This window comes from Crotalus tigris, unplaced genomic scaffold (assembly GCF_016545835.1).
Source record: "Crotalus tigris isolate CLP2741 ecotype Arizona unplaced genomic scaffold, ASM1654583v1 scf7180000024436.1354646, whole genome shotgun sequence".
Taxonomy (NCBI): Eukaryota; Metazoa; Chordata; class Lepidosauria; order Squamata; family Viperidae; genus Crotalus; species Crotalus tigris.
In genome coordinates this window covers 1,204,771-1,231,677 of record NW_024100605.1, presented here as the reverse complement: position 1 = coordinate 1,231,677, position 26,907 = coordinate 1,204,771, and the positions used below count along the sequence as shown (strand labels likewise).

Below are 26,907 nucleotides of genomic sequence, written 5' to 3'. Positions count from 1 at the left end.
AAACTCAAACTATGACTTCAACCAAAGAATTATCTATACAGAATTCTATAAAGTGAAACAACCAAATGCTATGACAGAAGACTTAGATACTCAACAAATACAGACAATGGAAAAAACACAAAAAAGAAACTGATAATAGAGAACAAGGAAAGGACTTTTCTTATAAACCAGAAGGAATTTGAAGATAAAAAAGAAAAACAGATGAAAGAGAAGATAAATACTTCGGGGCAACTGCATCGAACTGGAAAAACAAAGAGAGGACCAGCTAAATCAACTAGTCCTCTTAAGAAAACATCAACTAGATGCTCTTATCAACATCAAACAATAGCCACAACAATACAAGGAGATTTTTTTGATGATTTAAAGGCAAAGATACGAAAAATGACCTGGCAGAGAAAAAAAGCTAGAATAAGATTGAAAAAGATTGGGGTTTTGATCTATACATGAGATCTAAAATAGAATATATCTAAATAGATAGAATATGTATTTTGAACATGATATTGTAACGATTTGAGATAAAGAAAATTTTGGTCATATAAAATCTAGAAATATATTGAAATAAGAATATTATACTGTCTTATTAGGTTGGTAAGATAGATGGTAGAATTTATATACAAGGTGTGTATTTTAAATATTAGAATGTATGAGGAATTTTGATAAAGGAATTGTATTTAATTAAAAATCTGGAAAAAATAAATATTAAATGTTAAATTAAAATATTAAGGGAAAATTAACCATCAGGTCACTGATTGGCTAAAAGTTTGAATGTTTACAAATAACTAAGATTTGAATTTAAGATATTGTTATGAGTTGAGACAAAGGTTAAGTAAAACTTAAAAGTATAAATACTAATAATTAAATTTGTTTATGGGTTTGTGGTACAAATGTTGGTGGTTTATTTTTATTTTTTATTTTTTTTTTCTCTTTCTGGAAAGGAAGAAAGGAAGGAGGGCACAAAGAGGCAGAAGCCACTGAACAGCTGCATCCCCGAACTCATGCAGGCTTCCATTTCGCACCACAACCAACTCAAGAGATGTTTCTGAGAAATAAGCATCCTCTTAGAGCTGTGGTGGCATAATGGTTAGAATGCAGTATTGCAGGCTAATTCTGCCCGCTGCCAGCAGTTCGATTCTCACCAGCTCAAGGTTGACTCAGCCTTCCCTCCTTCCGATGTGGGTAAAATGAGGACTCAGATTGTTGGGGTCAATGTGCTGAACTCTGTGAACCACTTAGAGAGGGCTGTAAAACACTGTGAAGCAGTATACAAATCTAACTGCTATTTCTATTGCTTTTCCACTTTTCTCCCAAACAATTCAACTAGTTGGATCTATTCTCTGTGCATTTGCCTAATCTTGTTTTATCTAGTTATAAAATGGTAACCTTCACATTGAAATATGGTTGTGCTTCATCTAGTGTTCTGTAGTGCTCTTCATTACAATTCAGAGGCTTCAATTTTTCTTTGTTGAGTCTTTCTGATGATTTAGCATTCACTGATATTGGTAGTGAGGAAACCATAACTTTGGCTATAAAGTTTGATTCATAACTATTGAATTTGGGGATCTTACAACATCCATAATAATCATTAATTGTATAAAAATTGAATTTTAAAATTAATAATAGTTAAAGGTTAAGTGAGAACCAGTGTGGTTTAGTGGTTAAGGTATCTAGTTAGAAACTGGAAGGCCATGAGTTCTACTCCTGCCTTAGGTACAAAGTCAGCTGTATGATGTTGGGCCAGTCATTCTCTCTTAGCCTTAGGAAGGAGGCAATGGCAAATCACTTCTGAAAAATCTTGCCAAGAAAACTGCAGAGACTTGTCCAGGCAGTCTCCAAGAACTGGACAAAGAGTTGAAGAGGAAAAAAAAAATTAAGTAAGTTCAGAATACATCTAGAGAAGGAAAGCATGGGAAAAGAATGAAAAAGAGGACGCTATCTAAACATTTTTCTTTTTTTTCTTTCATTACAATATTAAATTACCCGCTCTGCCCAAAAGAAAAAAATTTAAATGCTTAAAAATATTCATTGCAAATTATCAGTTGGAACACACTGGAGCTGGACTACTTTGGGTGTGGACGACATGATTGTGTTACCGTTGGTTTTGTTGATCCACCTATCCTTTTTGTATTCAAGATATTGTTATAAGTTTAACTAATTAATAAATGTGAAATGAAGCAGAAATAAAAGAATTGCTTTCATGTGTATCAAATTACTCGTATAGTCCTATTGCTGTACACAAATTGTACTTGGTTTGGAAAAAGCTGTACAAAACAATTACTTTCTGCTGACAGCACATCAGAAATTAATGTGATCTATAATATATTTATTAAAAGAGTAATAAGCGTTTCAACAAGAAGTGTTTTTATTCTAGGATACCTACATGCTGATTTATTAGTACATAAGTATCACGGAGGCCACTGCAATTGCAATACCAAGGAGAGTTGAAAGGAGTTTGGCCTTGCCTCATAGGGCTAGGGGAAACTTAATGAATCAGAGTCTCCCCTACCCAGCATGTGAATAAACTTTGCCCTTAATAATGTGCATCTATGTCTTAATTAAAATAATGTAGTTCAGCCTATGGGAAATAAGAGGCTGGATTCTTTTTTTATTTGTTTTCTAGGCTGCCTGCTGCCGGAAGTTAGCACAAAATGTCAAAATAGTCAGTAAAGCCGTCTTTAAAAGAATCAAACCCTACTAAAAATACTAAGAGTAAATTAAGAATAAAATATGAAGACATGTATTCTAACATCTTTGCTAAAATGTAGAGAAGACATTCTCTTAATTTGAAAACCAGGTATAAGAATGAAACTACAGGTAGTCCTCATTGAGCAACTACTCATTCAGTGGCCGCTTGAAGTTACGATGGCACTGATGGGTCCTTGTAATTGTGGCTGTTGCAATGTCCTGTGTCACTGATCATCATTTGCAAACTTCACTGCCAGCTTCCTGCAAGTAAAGTCGATGGGGAAGCTAGCAGGAGGTTGCAAATGGTGATCAGGGGACCATGGGGTGCTGTGACTGTGTAGAATTTGCCTAAAGATGGCAACTGGGATGCTGCAACTGCTATCATTAAGTCAGTGTGGTTTTGTAATTGCTTACTTTACAACAGCATCGTTTAGAGTTGGAGTTGCTTGTTCCAATTACCTGTAAGACATCCTTCAAAAAGCTTATCCTTCCTAGCAGATTTAACGGCTTTTAGATAATAAGGCCCTAAGCTTTTCTTCATTTCTCTTTAAAAATGAAACAAAAATGGCAAGCCATCCTTTTTCCCCCCCAGTTCTGGGGATCGGTAACAAGCATCAATTGCAACCAGTATTTCCTTTCTTACACAGCTATGGTCAGAGGTAGGAAAGAAGGCCTCATCAGACACAAATCAAGTAACACTTAGGAGAATTCCAAAACACACCAGCTTTATGGATGCCTTTCCTACGGTCAGTGACTTCTTCAGTTGGGTGGGGTAATAAATTGAGTGAGACTTGAAGAAATAAGAAGTTTGAGCAGGGGTCTTCAAACTTGGCCCTTTTTTGACTTGTGGTCTTCAACTCCCAGAATTCCTCAGCCAGGTACGCTGGCTGAGGATTTCTGGGAGTTGAAGTCCACAAGTCATAAAAGGGCCAAGTTTGAAGACCCCTGAGTTTGAACTGGTCAGAGAAGTAAGTTGCATCTTCTAATCTAAGGAAAAGATTGGCCCAACTCTGTTTACATATCTATGAAATATGTGCCGTGGCTTGTCTCTAATCATCATTTGTCAAATGTTAGCATTCTGAGCGAGATTCTTTAAATCAGAGTGATGTTTCTCCATGGAAATTTTTGTTGCTGGGGTTGTTTTAGATACAAAAGCTATTAAAATATATTCTGGACATTTTCCTGTAGTCTGTTGTTCAGTTACAGCATAGACTGTGAAAATGTGATAATTCTACCAGGAGGTCTGTTCTGTTCCTATTTAGTGAATACCTATTATATTCTCTTCTACCATTTATTATTCTTCATTTTCCTCTGTTAACACTGAATCTCTCTCTCTCTCTCTCCCTCTCCCTCTCTCTCTCTCTCTCTCTCTCTCTCTCTCTCTCTGTGTGTGTGTGTGTGTGTGTGTGTGTGTGTGTGAAATACACTGTGATATTAACACAAACATATTGACACATATGTGCATACCTATTGTTTATCATTATTCTAACATGCCATTATCCTTTTTTTTTGTTTCAGATTCAAAATGATTTCATTAGCACTGAAGAAAAAGAAGAATTTATCAGCAGATTAGCTTCTGTTTCTGATGCCTTAAACTTACCCATTGGTGGCACTTCAGAAGGGGGGTCACCGGAGAGGTAACCGAAACTCACAAGCTTTCAGAAATAAGGAATCAGAGATATAATTGTGGAATTAAGCCCGGAAGGAAGTTGTATCAGAGTGTTTGCTTAAGAACACACCCAACAGAAGTGGGGAATCATTTAAATGGCCTTCTCATATTGAACTTCTGTGCTTTGCCACAGGGAAACCAAGACTTATTTTCCGGCTGTGTATATAAGCACACATGTCACTTGCAATATTATAATTTACAAGGTTGTACGTAAAAGGCAGGTGGAAATGTTTACTCATAAGTAGAGTAGTATGTTGGATAAGCCTTAGTCACACAGTTCGACATGGTAGTTTGTGGGAACTTTATGTCATAAAGAAACTTGGCCTTCTATCTGCCTGCCTACCTTGTCCAGCTCAAAGACCATGACTGTTGAGCTGGATAGGATAGTGCACTGATCACTATGGGGTTGTTAAAGCTTTTCATTTCATATTTAAGACTTTCTGCCTCTGTTGTTGTTTTAGCATGGTTGGTCACTTACCCTTGCCAAATGCTTGGGCGAAGTGCCAGGTCTTAAGGCTCTTTGAACTCCAGTAGTTGGGGACCATCCAGATATCAGAGGGAACCTCATTCCCAAAGGCAGGTGCTATGACAGAGAAAAAGCACTTCCCTGATCCCAATAGAAGGCATTGTTTAATTGAAGGAATCCAGAGCCTACCAGCCATGCCCAATCAAATCAGACAGAAAGAGACATGGGGAAAGATCTATGTTAAAAGGGTCACAAAATCTTCATTCAAGTGAGATAATTTCCCCAGATCTGTTATTGGGATAAAATCTACTGATCTTCTGGTGCATCAGACTGCAATATGTCTGAGGCTAATAGGAATTGTAGTTCCCTTGGGCTGGGGCACAAGACTGGGGAAGCTTTTTCTACTCTTCACTCACAGTTAATAATATGGATTAGCTTCTAAGGATCTCTTCTTCCTCAATAAACTTAGATCCATCCATTCTCAAACCTTCATTCTGGCTTTGACTATGGTTGGTTGGTTGGTTATTGGTTGTTTTGGAGTAGTGATTGCTCATTGCCTTGTCTAGTTCAGAAAGCTTCTTTTTTCAATGGTCAGATTCCCTTTTTATATATTTTTTCTCTCTCAATTTTCCTTCTTTCTTCTTCTTTCTCACATACATACAAAGTCTGCACTTCCACTTTTCTCCCTATATCGAAAGCAAATCAAATATAAATCTGGAGAAAAAAAGCCAGAAACAGTTCTACAGGAAGAGGTGAAATAAAGCTGACTTGTCTCTAAAGAGACTGTGGCTTTATATTTCTGCTACACAAAAATTGCTTATTCTGACTAGGATGCTGTTTGCACAACCCAATTCTTTTAAAGCACCAGGAGCTATTCGTTCAGATTAAAATGATTACATTTCTTCAGGTTGAGTCTTCTGTTGATGAAAGGATCTTGAATATAATGAAGATGAGTAAGAAGAAAAGCAGTTTTTTCTGTTTCTCCCGTTGTTCCTCACAACCCAACCCAACCCCACCCCATCCCACAATTTTTCAAAGAATCTTTCAACTTTTGAATCAGATTATGGGGTGCAAAATACTGCAAAGGACAGAGAAGTTGTTGATACTTGTTTATTTCTCTTGCTTGATGAAAACCTCTATTAGACTCAAAGACCATCACCTGAGGGAGACTTTACCTTTGCAAAGCTCTTCTAAGATTAAGTGAATAATGTTATTCCAATATTATAAAATGTCCAATGGGTTTGGCCCAATGAGCATACTGGAAAATTTGAGACAGTGCTGTGAGCTTCCATGCAATATGGTTGCCTAGAGCAGGGCTTTTCAACCTTTTCACCCATTGTACCACTTTTATGGCAACATCCAAGTACCACCAGTCACCTAGCAAGGTATCAAAAACTTGATGACCCCCCCAAAAGAAAAAAAGTGATAAAGTACAGGTAGTCCTTGACTTACAACAGTTCGCTTAGTGACCGTTCGAAGTTACAATGGCACTGAAAAAAGTGCCCCCCAAGCAACAGCCAAGCAAGACACCTGCCTGCGCACCTGGCAGCGCTCTTCCTCCTGTCTGAGGTTTTCATTGTTGTGAGCATTTCTGTTGAGGATTGGCAATGGGGGTGGGGTGGGGGGGTGTTTGGTTTTTATTCCCCCGGTCTTCTGGGTGGTTGCAGCAGGTTTTGGTCACTTCATATGACCCTGGGACATTGTGACCGTCATAAATATGAATCAGTTGCCAAGCATCTAAATGTAAATCACGAGACCCTGGAGATGCTGCAACATTCCAGCTGATTGGCGCTTCTTCTGGGCCCAGCAGAAACGCCAGGATCAGTGCCGCTTTCCAGCTGATTGGTGCTTCTTCAGGGCTCAGCAGAAGCACCAGGATCAGTGCCAAGCTCCAGCTGGAGCCAGGCGCTGATCCTGGCGCTTCCACTGAGCCCTGACAGCTCTGAAGAAGCGACGATCATCTGGAAAGCGGTACTGATCTTGGCACTTCCGCTGAGCCCTGATAGTCCTGCAGCTCCAGCCATCTCTCGCTCAGGCTTGTGCGGTGCTACCACCGGTTCAGCTCATTCCCCTCCCCTGCTACCACTTTTCTAGGATGGTCGCGTACCACCTGCCAGGTGCCAATGTACCACAGGTGGTACCCGTACCACTGGTTGAAAAGTCCTGCCTTAATACACACTACTGCAGTATTCCAGACTTTTAAAATTCCTTTTTGTCCTTTAGTTTCTGATGATCCCAAAGATTCCTGATGCTTTCTGAAGGCTGAGGCTTCTATGCTGGACAATGATGAAATAATTATAGATGAGTGAGCCTGAGCTTTCTGATACGGAAGTGAATGGAATATGATTATTCCGACAAGGTCACCATCCTATTCCAAATTGACTGGTTGGGGATGGCATGAAATGCATTTACTTGAACTACTGTATTTCCACCCCATGTGAATGTGTGTGTGTGTGTGTATGTATGTGTGCGTGTGTAACCTGAAGCAGTTTACCATAATCATAAAAATATTTCAGAATAAAATGTTTGAAAAGGATTGTAAAGGTTTGAAGTTAGCAATGGGACCCAACATATAGCAGAGGGGAAATCACTTTACAGAACACAGATAGATCCCTCTAAAGAAGGCTGGCTTCCAAGTCATCGTGAATTTGGCAAGTCCTACATCACAAAGAGAAGGATCTCTCCTCCCATCCCCACCCTCACCCCATCCCAGTTGTGGGAGGGATGATGTAATTGAAGTTTTTCCTCAAAACAACCTAATATTAAGTTTCTCTTCTACTATTAATATTGTCTTGTGAGTAGATAGAAATTCATTGCCCTCTCACTTTTTTTTTTTTTTTTTTTTTTTTTTGCTTTATGTGCATGATAAGCCTAGAAGAGTATCCATTCAGAACTCTCTCTAATCCCACAGCTCAGGAGCAGAGAGCAAACTACCATCTGAACTGTCCTCGGATGCTATTCTCACTTCTTTGAAATCAGATTTTGCCTTATTTGAGAGCAAGGTGGCAGAATCTTCTTCAAGCCTGCCTTCCTTGGACGACAAAGTCCCAGAAAAGAAAGGTAGGTGCAAATTTTCCAGTGGGGTTCCTGTTGTCTGGCTGAGTCATACATGCATCACACACATAATCACAACACTCCTGGTTTGTAATCCAGGTTAACGTCTTGGGTTGTTCCATCTTTGGTAAATAAACTCCTATCATCAGTAAAGATGGCAAAGATGAAATATTCATGTCTTAACTTGGTCCTCTGCTAAGCCCTAATTTTAAACACAAAACTGAAGAATGTGAAACGTTCCTCCCATCCCAACTGGAATTACTAAATAATCTTTCCAGCCTGACTCATTTTCATGCAAAAAATTGCCTTTTAACTTTATGATTAATAATCTAGTTAAGCACGGCCTGGATAGCATATCTATTAGGTAGTCCCACAACTGGACTGAAAATCCTATTCAAAGAATGTTAATTAATGGTTCTTTTTCTAACTGCATTTGAAGTGTCAGATAGATTATCATTGGATTCAGTAATGGGCCTGATATGCTTCACAGTTTTTATAAATGACTTAGGCAAAGAGATGGCATAACATCCTTATCAAATTTGCAGTTGAAACTTTTCTTGAGATGTTGGAGAATTTGGACTGAAAGGAACAAAACATTTTAATAAAGTTCATATTTTTTGCTTAAAAACCTAAGGGCCTTGAATTGGTCAGATGGATAGACAAAGAAATCAATTGGAAACACATCCTTCCCTGCCGATTTTTCAAACTTGTTTGTTCTGTTAATTTGTATCCAGGGTGATTTTCCAACCTCTTTCTAAGACTAAAGATATATTTTCATTTGCCAGTGTTACATAATCAGAAATCTTGTAAGAAATTAGCCAAGTTTTATGTTACACTAATTGATATATTTTAGGAAATAAGAGGAATATTACCAAGAGCAGCATTTGCTGTGAAATATTGTTAAACAATTTCTTTAATTTGTTCAGAAAATTTCATCTAAGGAATTGCCTGAAATGTTATTGCCTTAAAAATGGGGATTATGCACCTATCTGACAGAATGTAGAAAGTTTACTATGTTCCTGCTTTTCTCTTTCTGTGCATCTATTGGATGCTCAGCTGAAATCCTTTGCACTCCAAACTCCACAGCTTTTATACTTTTTCCCAAATCCCACGTTTTGTATCTTCAATTCCTCCATACAATTCCCCTCCCCTGTTGGGAGGTCAGTAATTTCCTTGCATGCTCTAGTTCAGTGGTTCTCAACCTGTGGGTCGGGACCCCATTTGGGGTTGAACGACCATTTCACGGGGGTCGCCAAACAACGCAGTCCGCCATTTTTTTCCCCTTTTCCTTAGCTGTGTTACTCCCTTTTATTCTATTGGCTTTTGAAAGCCAATAGAATAGACTCTCTTGAATAAAGTCTAATTCTATTGGCTTTCAAAAGCCAATAGGAATTGTCCAGGCTGTCTCTGCCCTGCTGAGCCCACCAAAAGTCCCAGTCTGCAAACGGTGCTGCACCAGTTGAGTAGTCCTCGACTTACGACTGGTTGAGTAGTCCTCGACTTACAACCGGTTGGGGGTCATGGCATTAAAAAGGTTGAGAACCACTGCTCTAGTTCACACTGTCTGGTAATATGACCATTTATTTACTTTGATTTTCTTCTATTAATGTTCATTTCCCCTTTTCCTTTACTGATTCTTTTTAATCGCCAGCCTGGGCATTGAAAAGAATGCCCGATCCTAGCAACCAAATTCATTTCTTTGCTTCCAGGGTAATGCTACCAATTTGCATGAGATATAGTTATTTTTCAACCCTGCTGTACTCTTCCAGTTTACCCTACCATTTAGAATACTCCATCTAGGTTTTTTAAACTAATATATTAAATAATGCATCCTCTTTCAGAGCAGATGAAGAAGGCAGAAAGAAAAACAAAACCCTTAGATTTTTTTTCTTTCTCCCATACCCTCCAAACTGTAATTATATGAAATTACATGAAAAGTAATAAAAACTCAGTTATGAAGACTACCATCAACGTAGAAATCAAATCTTTCTAGTCAAGTTTCATTATTCGCTATTCAATGCAAACCAAAGTATCTTTTTTTTCCTGACGTTTTACTGGCAAACATTAATGGGTGACATGAGGACAGTGTTTTTGCTTTCCCATAGATTTGGTTTCCACCCTGTGTCCTTCTAATCTCGCTCAGCTTGGTCTTTCTCTCGGACGGCTGTCAGAGGAGGAACTATGTCCCCACTTGATGCACGACTCCCTTCTACAGGAATACAAGAGGTGAGTCCGCAGAGTTCAGCTCTCGTGGGAGTATTTCTATTATTATTGCTTCATCAAAGCAAGAAGGATTTTTTTAATCCATTTATCAATAATATTGATAATGTTGATAACGTGGCATTGACAGAATATGGAATGCCCTGGATATGGTCCATGCAGCGTATCTGTGTGCAGTGCTAGAATATAACTTTTCAGTTCTGCTTCTCAACTCTCCATTCCATTTGCAAGTCATCCCTGAAGTCCTTGAAAGCCAACTCATATTGACTTTATATTACACGCATCATTTCTCCTTGTTGATAGCAGATTGAAAATATATTTGGCATTTTTGCTCGCCTTGTTCATCACCATCTTGCTTATGCAAACAGCTATTGTTGCACTGAAACTTTGCTTTGCCATTCAGTGTTGTGAGCACCAGCAGCAGGATCATCAGATGTTGCTACTTCTTCTTGGACTTGCTCTTTGCCTCTTCCCCCAAATTCAAATCCTGTGATCTTCTCCCTCAGCTAAGTTAACCAAACTCATTTGGTTGAGACCCTGAATTAAAGATGTACTTGTCATGTTTTGGCAAGAGCCTTAATTTATAGCATTGTCTGTCTGTGCAGCATTCCACAACTAGTAGAAATCACAATTGGGCCTCAAGCACTATAAACTGATTCCAGAGTTGTCCTCAGAGAGCTGATCTTCTGAGAAAAGACTTGATTTTCTGCAGTGCACCTTGATTTTCCCAGTACTGTCTCTCCCACTATACCACTTGGCTTGATTTGTTCATTAATTACTTTTTTTTCAAGTTGTACTGATTATTCTGCAAAGTCTAGCACAACCTAAAGGCCACCACTGTAATCAGCCACATGCTCATAGATGGCACTAATTTTTAATAAAAGCTTTTGAATATCTAACCCATTTATATTTGTTTCACGTCCTTTGTTCTGTTCTTCTTTTAGATGCTGTGCTGAAACCAGCACTCTAAGGATCGTCAGTGTGCACCATAAAGGCAAATTTATCAGAATCTTCAACTGTTTATTGACTAAAGAGGTTGACCTAAGTGGCTATATCATCCAGCAGTGGGTGGGAGGATATCCAGTCTCTATATATCATTTCCCAAAGAATGTCGTCCTGCCTGCCCAGCACCACATCACTGTAAGTAACAGAGACCCTTCTCATTTGCCGATGATACACGTGATGGGACATCACTCTTAAGACATGCAAATAGGACCCTATTTGTGTGGGAAAACATGCAGGGCATCTGGGTTCGGCACTTGCTGCTGAAAGCCTAATTACTCAAACCACAAAATATTTTGTACAATCAGCCTTCACTGTTTTCTTTCTCGACCATTAATACAAGGATTTTCAGACAAAGGGCGTATTAAATTACCAATTAAAAAAAACCAACATATGGCTATATTGTGTTTGCATCGGAAGTGATGAAAAAGTATGGGAAGGCAACAAGTGAAAAATGATAAAACTCTGCATAAAATATTATGAATGAGGCAGAGAGTGATTGCACAATGAGCGCTTTCTTTGGAAGCAAATGGTAATTCTAATCAATCTAAAAAAGTGATTCATACAATCAGGTGCCTTTCCCCCCCACAATGGCTTTAAGCAAACCCAGCATTGCTGTGGCCACCAAAGGAGATTCTGATGTGATGATGCCATGACCTGGGGCTCTTTGCACTCATGTTGGTACTGGCAGATCTTTTCTAATATGGAAATCCAGTGAGTTGAGGAAGCTTAGAAGTGAAACAAGACTAGTGTACTGGAGACCAGGGTAAAATTGGGGCTATCAGATCATTCTAATGACCCTGAAAATATTAGTGAAGAAAGATGTCCCTTGCTTGCTCACTGTCTGAATGGGAGAGAGCCTGCCTTGCTAGTTTGAAGGAAATGTGGAAGCTGGGCATAACAGCCTTTCCAGTTGCTTCCTTTTATTGCTGAGTTGGAGCCTCTGCTGTGGCTCCATTTCCTCTCTCTTGGCTCCTGCTGTTTCCTTGTAAAAGAAGCACCCTGCTGGACCACATCAAAAGCCCATCTAGTCCAACCTTTTGCTTCCCACAATGGCCTCCTAGTTGACCCAAGGCACCCTTTTATTCATGTTAACACATGGAGTCTTACTGCCTTTGATAGGGACATAATCAGGGCCAATAGCTACTTTTTGTCTTATCCTCTTTGAAAGGGTTTCCCATTCTAAGACATTTAAGTTGGTGGTCATCATTATATCTAGCAAGAAATTAAGTCCATATTTATGTTAGCCACGAGAGGGCAAAAGTACTAGAATGTGCTGAGAGAAGGGGTTGCATTAGAATAATGTGCACAGGAGATGCACGTATGTACAAGCCACCTCTCCTTTGAGCTTGGCAATATTTTCCTCACCAGTAAAACATAAGATGCACGCTTCCATAGCATATTTTGGTGCATGAGTGTTCCAAGCCAGCAGGAGGCAGTACAGGATCACAGCTCATCCTCAAGCTCCAAATATTCCAGTCAAAAAGTATACTGTTTGTATAGCAGGATTATAAAAGGCGGATTATATACTCAGTGCAAAGATAAACTTTAAAATTCCTTAGCAATGAGATTAGAATTTAAAACTATGAAAAAAGTAAAGATGGGCGGGCTAACTTATTAATCCAGCCCACCTTTCCTCTGCCCTAAATTGCCTCTAGAAATAGCTTTGGTTTTCATGGTCTTTGCAGATATATTTTTTAAAAATCTACCAGGCAAGTTGCATACATTAATCATTGTATACTTATTCACATGCACTACTTAATAGGTTTGGGCTGCAGGGGTCAACTTGGCTCATGAACCATCTTCATTTTCCACCGCAAAGTTTTTCAAGGCAGGGCCCAACTGCCTTACCACTCTTTGTGATCGTAATGGCCAGGTGAGCTATCTTAGCTAATAGTTGGAAAGTGGTTGGTTGGTTTCTGATTGTTAAAATGGAAGCTGCTCCACTTTCTGCCAAGTCTTAAGAAACAAATCAGGGCAAACCCAGAAGTGCAATAAAAGACTATTGCGGCATTTCATGATGACAGAGGTGCTTCCCAGACCCTCCATTGGCCTGTAGCTTATAATGAGCCACTTGGCCAGTATTTGGTCATCTCTGTAAAGATGATGGTGAGAAAAGATCCAAATCCATGCCCTCCTGACAAATAGTAGCTTTATCTGTTCTTTGAAAAATCTGATATAAATTTTCTTACGGGGGGAAAAGTATCTAAAGAGGTTGATCCCTATGCCAATGTTTCCCTCCCTAAAAATGAAAAGACAGATGGAGGCCCTGAACAGGATCTGGCATCCTTTGTGGGTCAGTGCCATAACAACATGCCACAGGAACTGATTTTCTCACTTTGGGAATGGGAGATGAAAATTGTGAATTTTCTTGGGGAGGTCAATCAATCCAGCCTTGGGGTTATTGAATAGGAAGAACAAATATAACAGAAGCTGACTTGTCTTTAGTTGTGGCATCATCATCATTAGGGTTCACATGGTCCCTTCCCCCTATCTGCCTGGCTCAGTTAGATATTCTTCACAACCACTTTTGCTAAGGCCTCAGCAGCTCTGTCTCTGCTGGTACTTTGAATAGAAAAAAAAGCTGTACCTATATAAACTAGAAAGTGCTCTGGGGAAAAGCAGAAGAAAGTTGAGGTCAGAGTACTCATAAACAATAATAAACTTCTGAAGGGTCCTAAGAGCTTTTATATATACAGAACATCTCATTGTAAAGTTTCTGTATTGTTATCTTGATACTTTACTTTCGAATCTCTTATAAAAAAGGTATTGTGTAAGTATAAATACTAAAAGCAGCAGAGATATGACAACTACTTACCCTTCTCTCTCACTTTTTCTGAGATGGTGTCACAATACGTAAATCCTCACCAGTTCACAGCAGCAGCAGCCGCTTACAGTGATAACGTGGACCTTTCCATTGACAAGTTTCCCCTTTGTGACGGCAAAGAAGAAACTAATGAATCCTTGTACTCCAAGTTTTCATTCTGCCCAAGGTACAGCAAATAAAATTCAACTGTCTTTGAAAAGGTATAGAGGTATAGAAACCGGTATGATTGGAAGTGCTTAAAATTATGTCACATTTTGATACAGTAATAAGCACTGTGGAAGGTGTTAATTTAATCCAGATTAACACAGCCTTTTCAGACAGCCCATCTTTGAGAGACAAACATCCAGACCAAGCATGTATCTATCCCAGGGGTTCTCAACCTTGGCAACTTTAAGACTTGTGGACTTCAATTCCCAGAATTCCTCAGCCAGCAAAGCTGGCTGAGGAATTCTGGGAGTTGAAGTCCACAAGTCTTAAAGTTGCCAAGGTTGAGAACCCCTGATCTATCCAATGAAAACAAATAATCCTGCCTTGAAGCAGCTCATTCCATTATTGCTTTTATAGGAAATTCTAATAATTTGGCTTCCCTGAAATTTTAGAGATTGGCCTAGTATATTGTGCAAACTTAACCAATTGTAATTTATGTAATAAATCATGCTTAAGGAAACCATTATTTAACACTGTCACAGCTGTTCATTCTTAATGATAAAGTAAGGCACTTTCTATAGAATCTTTTTTTTTTTTTTTAATTTTAGGAACTCAAAGCAACTTTCCGTAGATTCTTCAACAAGTTTCAAAATGTGGTGTGATCGGTCCATCGGAAACAAGAGGAAAACAAAAGGGGAATGTAACAATTTTTTTCTGTTGTTTTCTTAAAAAAAACAAAACCTTCCTTTCCTCTCAGTCTGACTATGGTAGTCATATCAAAAAGACCATTTAGCATACAGAATCCACAATTAATTTGCAACAAATGGAACAACTTATTCTTTCATAAGCAGCCACACTAAAAGTAACTACTAATTTCATGAAGATACATATAATAAAGCTCTAATTTTGTGGTGCTGCGTTCAGAAAACGTGAAAAAAATGAATTGAGAAAGGACAGAATCCAAGTATTTACTTTTATTTCTAATCAAACAATTCCTTAATGAGAAACCACTTTTATTTTTAAAATGCTATTGTAGTAATTTACTATCTCCTATACCAGGGCTTTTCAACTGGTGGTATATGTACCACTGGCACCTGGCAGGTGGTATGCTTATGATGAGTTGAAAAGCACTGTAAAAAAATGTGTAAAAATAGTGTGAAAGTGGGGATGAACTGAAGCGGCGGCAACGCAGCACAGGCCTGTTGGAGAGTCAGCTGGAACCATGGTGTTGCTGGGGCCCTGCTGAGCCCCGGGATCTGCGCTGGGCTCTAACTGACTGGTGCTTCCAGAAGCTGCGTGCAGCCTGGGGAAAGGAATCAGTTGCAGCTACACTGAAGACAAAAGAAGGAAGAGGGGATAGACATGCCTACGGGGTGTGTACATTTGGCCTGGGGCTGCCCTGCAGACAGTGAGGGGCTGGCTCACCCCAGCTTGCAAAAGAAAACCCTGAATCCAGCGGGCCAGATGGCAGCCCAGCCACTGCGCCTCTCCGTTTCCTTCTCTTCACCCCTGGGCACAGACGCAGTCACTGTTCCTTGCCATAGCTGGGGGGGGGGAACTTGCAAATACCTCCATCCTGCAAAGCGGCGCTCACCCGGTGCTCCCGCCCACCGCCATGCCAGCAGCCCCGACTAAAACCCAAGCACTCCAGCCTCGCCGAGCTGGGACCTGCTGACACCCCCCCCCATCCTCCTGCACCCACCCCAGTCCCACCTGCTAAGCGACTGGTGGTACTCAAATATTGCCATATCCTAAAAGTGGTACAATCTCTGAACAGGTTGAAAAGCCCTGTCCTATACTTCTAAAAACTGATATAGTTTCCTCAATTTCAACCAAACGAAACAAAAATATAATACAAGCCATCATAAGAGTCCTTGTCCTTCTAGAACTAATACCTTACTCCTCATTTATTCTTGTTCTGTTGGCTATCCTTTAGCCAGTTAACTATCCATGAAATGACTTGTCAAAAAAAAATTTAAGTCCAAATATATGATGTCAGCTGTTATCACCTCTGTCTACTCTATTTTGATTCTCCTTCACAGCAAATGGGATGGGAGAAAATCTCTGGCCAGTGTTAGGCATGTTAGGACCATCTCTGAGCTCTGCTTTTTTTAATGCATAGATAGATAGATAGATAGATAGATAGATAGATAGATAGATAGATAGATAGATAGATAGATAGATAGATAGATAGTCATGTATTCAGAGATCAGAAAGGGAAACACATTCCATTAAAAATATTTCTGATCAATTGCTATATTACAGGGTCAGAAGCATTTGTGGAAGACTTATCCAATCTAGCCATAAAGATATCATTAGATCCACCAAATGTTAAGGACATTTTTTTCCCCTTCAACACACTGTGGTTCCAAAACATGAAATTCCCATTTTCCATTACCATGAACTGTTTGCTTGATCCTTTTTTTAAAAAAAAAAATAGAATATAAATGTGTAAATTTATAAATTATAAAACCCAGTTGACAGTGTGCACAGGAATATATTCATCCACATCATTGTTCAGTAGTGCTAAATCAGGGCTCCCATTTTTTTTAATATATATTAAGCATAGGTTTATATTTGAGCTTTGAGCAGCATACTTCTAGCCGTACTCCAAAACATTAAGAGGATTTGTCCAAAATGGTATAGGGTTTCCTGCCTGAGCAGGGGGGTTGCACTAGATGACCTCCAAGGTCCCTTCCATCATCATCATCATCATCATCATCTGTTTAATAATGTCACTCTTTGGTCACATTCAACATTACAATTTGGTAGCAGCACTTCTGGAGATTCTAGGAGGGGCACAGGATTTTTTTCCAGTCCTGGGATCAAAAATTTTCAAGTATCTTAGATACTTTCAAAGTAGGGAAATAATATAAACTGTTTTGGTAACCTAGGGGGAAAAAAAGCTCTTCAGAAAGGAGAAATAGCTTTACGGTTCATAACAGTATTTTTTATTGTTTTTGGCAGTTAAAGAAAGCTCTTCTGACACTGACGAAGATTTTTCAGTCATGGTTTTCAGTCATGGAAACCAGCACCCCAGGAACCAATAATGAGAGTAAGTAAAGTCCTTTGCTATCAGTTGCATAGAGAGAGCATCTTCCTCCTCAAACTTGTGAAAACTATGAACTTGAGACTTTGGAACAAATAAAACACTGAGGAAAGAGACAGCAGTGGGTTCCACTGTAATATATTAGGAAAATAACTCTCCCCAGGTAGCTGCTCCTGTTAAAGGACTCAGGGGAGGTTTTTTCACAATGAAGAGCTTTTGTGCAAGAGATGTAATTACTTTAGTCAGCATAATTTTGCTTTCCTGTTAGTTTTCCCTGGCTTGGGTGTTTGACTATACTTTAGAATAGTTATTACCTTTTCATTCAAGAAAACTCTGCAATGTGCATCTTTCCACATCAATTCGATAGAAATAAAATATTAGGCATAAAGGTAAAAAGCAAATGGAACCTAGGAAACAAAACAGTCATTCAAATATGCACTGGTGTAAGAATTCCCACGTGTCCCTCTTTGTATTAGGGCAGTGGTTCTCAACCTTTCTAATGCCGCGACCCCATAATACAGTTCCCCATGTTGTGGTGACCCCCAACCACTTATACATCACCGGGTGCCAGGGGCATGGCCAAAGAACAGGGGGAAAAAATGGCGGACAGCCTTCTTTGGCGACCCCTGTGAAATGGTCGTTCGACCCCAAATGGGGTCCCGACCCACAGGTTGAGAACCACTGTATTAGGGCAACAACTTCTTATGCAATTTGGAGACTGTGGCATTCGCACAGCCAATTCATCTGGAAGGCCAGTAACTTGTGGAAAAAGCATACTAGAAAAGTTTCTATTTCCATTATCTTCTAATACAGGGCTTTTCAGCCTTTTCACAGATTGTACCACTTTTAGGCAGGGCTTTTTTTCTCATAGAACGCCCAGAACGGAGTTCCGGCACCTTTTTTGGATGGAACCTTGTAGGGTAGGCAAGGCGGGTTGTATGACATGTGTAAGTTCCAGCACCTTTTTTTTTTTTTTTTAGAAAAAAAGCACTGCTTTTAGGACATAACAATATTCGAGTACCACCCATGTTAGCAAGGTGTCAAAAACTTGATGACTGAAAAAAAAGGGCAGGATTTTGGGTTTTACTGTTTAGATTCATTTGTTGTTATAGAAATGGCTAGTTGATACTATTATGGGAAAATAAATAGTTGAGGTTCGATCTTAATGTTTCATTCTATTTAATAGAGGAGGTCGGAAGCCAATACCTTTCCTTTTCCCTTCTCCCCCTCACTTTCCTCCCTTCTTCCTCCCCACTATCTCCTACTATTTGCTTTTGTATTTTTGTATTTTATTCCATAATCTAATAAAATGTTACAAACTGGAAAAAAAAAAAAAGGAAAAATGTACCAGTTTTAATTTCTTTGGTGGCGGTTCCTTTTTCCTCAGGCCACATGGAGGACCCCTGGCGGTGCAGGGTGCCCAGAGCCCTGGGCAGTGAAGGGCAAGTGCCCAGCTCAGCCCAGCCTTCCTCACGGGGGCGCCCAGCTGCGCTTACCTTTTTGAGGTTGCTACTTGGCTCGCTCTCCTTGGCCAGGTTGCTCATGGTGTGTGTGGGAGGGAAAAATGTGTGGGTCAGAGGGAGGCCTAATCCTTCTCCATGTGAGGAGACCCAGCTTTGTAACCAAAGCATCCTCAGTGATAGGATGGGAGACCACCAGGAGAGTCGGGAAGAGGGGACAAGGGGATGGCAAAAGGTCAGCAGGGCTGGTCTGGCCAAGTGCTAAGGCAGGATTTTCCTCAGACCCTCCTTCCCTCATTATAATCTCCTTCCTTCCTTCCCCCTTTTTCTTCTTTTTCCTTCATTCTCCTTTCCTTTTTCTTCCTTCCCCTCTTTCCTTCTTTTTCCTTCCTTGCTCTCTTCCCCTCTTTCCCTTTCTCCTTTCCTGTCCCTTTTTGGATGCTCAAATGCAAAAGGGGAAACATTTCTCGATGCCTCCTTGACTTGTGATCAAATGCCACTTTTGCTAGTAGTTTGTGGCCACTTAAAAGATTGAGAACAAACCAGGCTCAGTTTATCCCATGCTTGCATTTAGTGGTGGGGTCCACAGACAACAGTACAGCAAAACTGTCAAAATGGTGGCTGTGATAGTTGATCAGAGCTCCTCCGTTTTTTATGTGCAACAGCTTTAGCGTTTAGGAACAGCGGTGTTAGTTGCTTTTCTATTGATACATCATCCTTAAAAGGGCTCTCTTGGTCTAATTCAGACTGGAAATATAGCAAAAGAAAATATTTTTTCCCACTCTGCTTTGTCCTGTTTTCCCCACTGGAAATGGCTGCTAGCAACACACAAGGAGGGGATACTTTCCTAAGAGCTCACAGTTCAAGAATACCAATGTTAACTTGGATTGCCAACAAAGTTCTCTCTGTGACAAAACAAAACACAAAATTGCTTTTACCTTCGAACTGGGGCATTTCCAAATAAGTTGCCTCTTCCACCCTCCCTCCCTCCCTGACTCACTCCTTCCTTCCTTCCTTCCTTTTTTAAAAAAAACTGCCAGAGACGCCAACCAGAGGTGGCAGCAGGCAGGCAGAAGCTTCACATTTTGACCCCTTCACCCTGTCGTTGCCTCTGCATGGCTCTAAGCTGACCTCTTTCAGACCTGTGCACGTGTTTGTGTATGTTTGTATGTTTGTGTGTGTGTGTGTGTGTGTGCGCGCATGCGCGCGCAGGCAGGGAGCGATCTCACCCCTTGCAGCTCTGCGCCCTCAACAGAGACCTTCAGTGATGGCAGGCTGCAAACTAATGAAAGCTGGTTTTTTGGAGTATTTGTTTCTCTTTCTCAACGTGCTGCCATCGCGCCCTGCACCCCTCAGCTCCTGCCCCCAGCCCTGTGGAAGGCTGCAGGAAGCTCCACCGCAGTTTCTTTCCTCTCTCCCATTATTTTCCTCCCCAATGGCACAGCGTGGGGCTGCAAGAGGTGAGACTCCACCCCCACGCACGCGCACCCACACAGGGAGTGGTGAGCTGAGAGCTACGCAGAGGCCCTTCGGGCACAGAGACGACGGGGGCAGAGGAGTCAAAATGGGAAGGCTCCTGCTCAGAGCATCGAGCGGCTTAAAAAAAATAAACCTGTAAAGAATGCGGCCCCTAGGGACGCCAGCCCCCACGCACTCGCCACTACCCCATATACGTGCGTCCAAGGGGCAGGGCAGGGGCGGAGCTGAGACAGCGAGGTGGCCCGTCGCTGGTTCCAGGGCTATCCCATGAATCTAAGGCTGAGCGCGTTCTGGCTTTGATGGTAACTACGAGGTTGTCAATCGGCACCCGGTCAGCCTGGGCTGGCCTCTTTTCTTTCTGAGTGGTTAGCAGGGACGGCAGGCACTCGTTATCTCCTGTGCACGCGCTTAGGGGCAGAATGGGGGCAGCCCCTCGCTGGCCCTTTCCCGCCAAAACCTCTTTTTATATCCTTTCCTCTCCCCCCTCCCTTTTCTGTGCACCTCCAGCTAAGTGCTGCTTTCGGAAGCGCCAATCAGCTGGAGCCCGGTGCTGAGCCCCAACAGCCCTGCAGAAGTGCTGATCAGCTTGTAACCGCACATGGTCTGCCAAGCCCCGACAGCCCTGCAGCTCCAGCTGTCTCTCCCTCGGGCTTCTGTGACGCTGCCACCGCTTCAGCTCATTCCTCTCCCCCCCACCACCACTTCTCTAGTATGGTCGCGTACCACTGGTTGAAAAGCACTGTTCTAATACATCTTAGGATCCTTCAGACTCAGGAACATCTACCTCATAAAAAAAATTGTGCAATTTGAAATAAGATTTTGCTGATGCCTATTCCAATTCCTAGCTTTACTGTAGCACTGATTCAGAGTAATATTTTGATATCATAAGCAAGAAAGAATGAGAAAAACATGGGGGGGGGGACCCTCAGATTTGCTGGAACTATGCCACCTCAATAAGTCAGTTCCAGCTGAAAAACTCTCTTCTTGACGATGACTTATTAATTAGGAAATCTTGTTTCCATTCCTCTGGCTTGCTCTTAGGCAAACAGTTTACCAACTTACATAACAATCAGAGTGCACAGCAAGTCTTATTAACTCAAAAAAAAAAAAAGACTTAAAAGCACCAGTACTTCTTGGCCTACACCACTTTATGAAGGAATAAACCGTTAACAGCATTACATGATAGTAGTTTCTGATTACATTCAGATACATTGTTAAGTAAAATGAGTTAGGGCAGAATAAACCTGGTGCTCCTTTGTTTGCTAAGGCCAGATTTAACAGTGCAGAATGACAAAAATGAATAAAAATATAGCCATCATGTTGTTGTACACTGAAGGCTCAAATTTAACTTTCAGGCTTTGAGTAATAACTTTTATTGAACAAATGCTAACCAACTTTATATTCCATCACTTTTGCAGCTGTACAAGTCAGATTAAACATATAAAATGCCTTTTGCAGAGTTTTTAAATAGGATTGAATGGAGAGAGAGGTTATGCTATTTCAGGCTTTATCTTAAGAACAGAAAAAAGGAAGAATGACATGAGTTTGTTTTTTCCCACTCATATATTTTACCGGCATTCTAAGTTGGAAAATTATGAAAGGAAAAATAGAAGGTGTGGCAGAGGCAAGAAAATGTTCAATATCTTTTCCCAAATCTTGTCTTGACAGCTACAAAGCAATGGCCACAACAAATAGAGCAAAATAGTCTCTATATAGTTCTAACAGGAGAGCACTACACTTTGTGAAGTCCAACAGCAGTATTCAAAGACACATGTGGCCATTATATTATGGACTATCTCTCTCTCTTTTATTTTTCAGACATTCAAGACAACGCTTGACAACAATTCCCGCGGTATCTCTGATAGGATAGAATAGTGCTCACTCAAAATATGGTTTCAACTATATGATATATCTTCCTGCTACAACTGATCTGCATCTAAGGAAATGCTGCAATGCTAAACAGCAAGCTAATGAATAGGAGCGAAGATGAGTGTGTGACTTCTTCAAATACAAAGCAGGCCTCCTAATTTGTCTGACAAGGTATACTTACTTTCATGAGTTGTACTTCCTGTTCTGAAGCAAGTATTAATATGCATTTAGCTACTTTGGAAGGAAGAATCGCCTTACAAATTATGAGGTGTTTTAGCATGAGAATAGAAGAAGTATCCTGTTTCATTGTGAACAGGTTCTCTCACTGTTGATCAACCAAAATAGTGATAGGTTGAGCGAAGAAAGATCTCCATGCTGAACTGAGAAGTTGGCAAGTAATTTGGCATCTAATAAGGGTCAGATTCTCCAACTATGATTGATGGCTTCCCCAAGCAGCATCCTCCCAGAAATGTTTCTCTATATATCACTTTTCCATCAACCAAAGTGAGCAAAGCAGAAAAGAAAAAGAAAAAAAGAAAGAGAAAATGGGAAGGTCCTTATGGAAGGTCAGGTAAGGTCTGGAAGGCTTCAGCACCTTTTCCCTCGGTGCTTTTTCATAATCAGTTTGAAAGGAGTCAACTTTTTTTGCATTGGTAAACAGGAATTGGCAGTTCTACAGTATGTTTAAGCATAAAGAAATGAATGAAAGTCACTTTTCTTTTCCAGTCAAGGCCTAACTTTGCAAACATTCTGTATTTCCCTATACATCATGATATCAGCAAGTGAAAGGGGTGACCACTTGATAGGTTTGTTCAATATCTTCCTATAGGACTGGAAATAACACTGAGTATTCTGTGGATTGGATTCAATTACTTAGGGAAAACACATTGCGATTCAGGGGTTTTGAGGTTGGTCGGAATCTCCTTGATTTAGGCATGTAAATCTGAATCCAATTTACAAAATACTTTGGCTACATTAAGTTTTTTATAGAGATACCATATGAACATATCAAGGGCTACATTGCCTGCTTGCTCATATTTTGAGTATGTAGAAAAGGCAGAATTTCAGTTACTACAAAAACTGGACTGAAGAACTAATTTATAGGATATACCTATTTTTAAGGCTGATGCTCCCACATATTATTTTGGGTACTACTTTCCTATAAACCTATATTCCAGTTATGAAATTCAGCAGGACCCCACTGTGGCATGAATAGAAGCAGAGTTTTGGAGCACCTAAGACTTTTCATGGTTTACAAATATTTTAAGCTTCAACATAAGAACATATTGAAGAGTTTATGTCAATGTTATTGATATCATTATGCATTTTTAAAAAATCTGAACAAAAAGGAATAGCTTGTAGCTTGGATTGTTGCATAATTTATGTCTCTGTAAACCTCACTCCAAAATTGTCCAATATTAATTTTGAAAACTACAATACTTGGTTTCAAAATAGTCACAATAATAATTACCTATACATACTGGAGTTTCAATTCACACAAACCTTTGTTTCTTTTGTTAGCAGATACAGTTTGTAAGACTTGTGTGGAAAAAGATACAGTATGAACTATGGCAACTAACAAATCCCATGAATATGGCAGCATTTGCTCCAAATGCCACAATCAAAACTGGGCCATCTACTAGCCATACGTGGGAGTCCCTGATTTTCATAACAACACCATCCATATTACACATCAAAGACCAAATGAAAACGGTATCCATCTATGCCAATAGATAGGCAGGACTACTAGAATAGCATTACACATCACACCTAAATGCTGACACTTATGAACAATGCATTTTTCTCTTTCAATCTAAAAATGCTCTAAAACTTAGGGAAATTTGAACTAAAAGTACATTTATTGTAAATAGACATGAAAAAAGGTTGAGGTAAATGAGTAATTGTTAGGAACCACCCACATTTGATATAAAGATATGGGTATATACTGGTCACCTGAGTTGAAGAAAATACAGTCTCGAGGTATGCCACATATTTCTTTCAAGACAAATAAATTAAAATGATTTGGTCAAACGGTCTCACATTTCTTGCTATTTGGTAATTCCACGCTGAAAATTATAACCAAGCAACATAGGTTATTTACATTAGCTGAAGTAGAATCTAGTACCTGAAACCAAGAAGTTTGTTGGTCAAGGAACATGAAACAAAAAACATGTTCTTCAGACTAAGCTGCCTATTGTTCCCAGCCTCTTAATCACTATGAGAGAAGGCTGACACTTTGGAGCTGCAGCTGAGGTAACCAGTTGTATCATCCTCCCACCAGCTGAGTCAAGGAAACCACCCTGGCTCCTGAGACCACTCAAACAGCTGTTCTAAACATCAGTGATTTAGTCACTGGAAGGAACTACAGTGGCACAAGCCCTTTCTCCCCTTCCTTTCAAAGGCTGCTAAAAAGAAAGGCCACTGGGGGGGAATTGTTGATTCCCTCTCCACAGCAGCAGTTTAATTGGAGAGAAATCAAGTTGTTTCTTTCAACTGCTCTGCTTGCGTAGGGGCTCTGTCACCCTCAGTGATGAATCAGGCTGCTGAATCAGAGAAGCTGGCTTGTGTTGCTCATGGGAAGATAGGAAATCAAGTACAGCTGAGAGCTTCTGAGACCTGGCAACAAGATATACACAGCTGTTCCGGGTATTTCCTACAACTGGGGAGTCTTGCTTTGAGCCATCATTGAGATATCCGGCCTTTTTGACAAGCTCTGCAAGGCAGCTTTGGCGGTCAGAGGGTGGACCATGTTCAGCACTGCAAATCTCTCTGGCATATTTGTGTATGAATGAGTGACAGGTATCTGATGGCTGATTGTCTTAGGTAGGCTTCTATCCACAGTGGCTCTAAAGAGAAGAAATTCAACAAATTAGTAAGCTTATTGGACCAAATAAAGAGGAACAGATGCTCTTCTAGTCTTCTAAGTATCTCCAATGCTTTAACTGGGTTACTACCAAAGACTATTTCTAAGCTGTTATCTCCATTAAGTCATGGCAGAATATTGTCACACTGAATACTTTTCTGCCGCACTATTAAAAAATTGCTGGTTGGTGGTGGCAGAGAGGCATGGTGGCAATAATGTTATATCATAGATTTAAAATGTTATGGGGAGAGGAAAAAAGTGACACAGGTAGTTTGTTAGGGAAAAAAAATAATTGTTATGGGGAAAAAATAACTGTTGAATATGAGGCATCACATTCAAATGTTTCTCCTGTGCTTAGGCATAGCTTAAATTATATTTTAACTACCAGAAAGAATAGATAACTCCCTAAAATCCCAGAAATTAAAATTTCAGTAGGCCCATCTTCTATAGAGAATGCATTTGCCAGAATATCTACAATGGGAGCATGTGAATAGGGACCAACTCCATCTACTCAAAGACAAGCAATGGCTATTGGAAGGCTCCACATTGGCCTCCCAGGAGCTAAATGGATAAGGATAGAAAAAAAATGATCACTTTTCTGCTCTGTCTCTGTCTCACAGCTGCAGAAGGAAGAACAGGTAACTTCTGCCTCTTTCATGGATGGGAGACTGAGGGATACCAGGTAGCAACCGCAACACTTCCAGCAAGAGAAAACCAACTTAGTTTGCAACTTAATATAAAAATATGTGTGTGTTAATGATTAAGGTTTTAGACTAAGGCTGAGATGTCCCAGCTCCAAGTCAAACCTCAGCTAAGGATTCCTATTTGGTGACTTCAGGCTGGTTATCTTTTAGCCAAAATTTATAAAGGGAATTCTTGACTTGTGACCATAATTAAGGCTGTAATTTCAGTTGTAAATTGTGACTGTTACTAAGTGGGTCATGTAACCGCACCCAATTTTACAATCTTTTTTGCAGTGGTCATAAATGAATGCTGCAGTTGTATAGCAAACCCATTGTTTTTTGCTAGAAATTGGGAGTAAATACCAGTTTCGTAAATTGTAGTCACATGACTGCAGGGCATTTCAAATGGCTGTAAATGCAGGCCAGTTGCAGAAATGGTGGTCATGTGATGGGGGGGAACAGGCTAGAATTTTAAATGTAGGCTAGAAATAGATTTTTTTAGGGCCCATCGTAACTTTGAATGGTTGCTAGGTAACCTGTCATACGTTGGGTACTATCTGTATGTAATGAATAACATTGCTCACAATTAAAACTCTGTCAATACATTTTTGGCCACTGTGATAGCATTTGGCTAGTGGTTTAAGCAAGCTCAGGTATACTTAACCTGGCCCATATGTAACTATGAATCAGCTTTGGGGATAAGATCCAAACCTATTTGTTGGTCCAAATGCTGCTGGTCCTGAAAAGGGCCTCCTAATCTGTTTGCTGCCACAAGATGTTTGCCTCTGTGTGAAGACTGCTGTGTTAGATGATGAATCTGGTTTTCTGTGAAGATTCAGAGCAGCAGTCCTTTCAGCCATATGCTGCACTTCATCCCTGTTCACAACTAATGGAGGCTGTAGCTTTAACACAGCTTTTTTTGAATGAGGTATTTTCAGGTGTCTGGTTCTCACAAGTCCAGCTGTCACACCCATGGAGGCAGGTGAAGGACACTTTGGAGGAGAAGGTTGGAGAGAGCGCTTTACAATGCTTGGTAATGCATTTGCAAGGCTATGTGAGGAATCTGAAATGTAAGGGGAAAGCACACCATCAATTTAGCAGCAAAACATTTCACCCAAAAGGCTTTCAAAAGATTGCTGGGTTCTGTAAGGCGAATTTACCAGGATGGAAAGAATGGCCTGAATTCCCAACTTTAGTAATTCCAAAGTTCTAAAGGAATGATTAATTTTATACACAGCTCTCAATTTCAGTGCAATATATATCTTCTCTGAATATTTTAGATAACTTAATAACAGGAAATATCTATAAATTTGCAATTCTGTAAATAGCACTTTTTAAAGAATCTGTACCGAATATCTTCTTTGCCATATTTTCAGTGGGTACTAAGCAGAACTTGAGAACCAATTTGTGTAGTGGTTAAGGCATCAGGTCAGAAAC

At 40.1% G+C, this 26,907-nt stretch overlaps 2 protein-coding genes across 7 annotated transcripts in view; one reads left to right on the top strand and one right to left on the bottom strand.

Annotated features, from left to right (window-relative positions):
• The window catches only part of LMNTD2 (lamin tail domain containing 2), a 56,251-nt gene extending 34,245 nt beyond the window's left edge, over window positions 1–22,006 (top strand). Inside the window, exons 6-15 of the mRNA XM_039331236.1 lie at window positions 3,330–3,428; window positions 4,201–4,319; window positions 7,729–7,877; window positions 9,977–10,097; window positions 11,036–11,231; window positions 12,859–12,969; window positions 13,935–14,086; window positions 14,676–14,767; window positions 17,035–17,122; window positions 21,874–22,006. Coding sequence (XP_039187170.1) covers window positions 3,330–3,428; window positions 4,201–4,319; window positions 7,729–7,877; window positions 9,977–10,097; window positions 11,036–11,231; window positions 12,859–12,969; window positions 13,935–14,086; window positions 14,676–14,767; window positions 17,035–17,117 — 1,122 coding nt within the window. The 3' untranslated portion in view covers window positions 17,118–17,122; window positions 21,874–22,006. The remainder of the gene's footprint in view (window positions 1–3,329; window positions 3,429–4,200; window positions 4,320–7,728; window positions 7,878–9,976; window positions 10,098–11,035; window positions 11,232–12,858; window positions 12,970–13,934; window positions 14,087–14,675; window positions 14,768–17,034; window positions 17,123–21,873) is intronic.
• Window positions 21,406–26,907, bottom strand: part of LRRC56 (leucine rich repeat containing 56) — a 63,791-nt gene continuing 58,289 nt past the window's right edge. For all 6 annotated transcript variants that reach the window (XM_039331228.1, XM_039331227.1, XM_039331229.1 and 3 more), the window contains 2 exons: window positions 26,182–26,533; window positions 21,406–24,770 (listed from right to left, as the gene is read on the bottom strand). In XM_039331228.1, coding sequence (XP_039187162.1) covers window positions 24,578–24,770; window positions 26,182–26,533 — 545 coding nt within the window. In that variant the 3' untranslated portion in view covers window positions 21,406–24,577. The remainder of the gene's footprint in view (window positions 24,771–26,181; window positions 26,534–26,907) is intronic.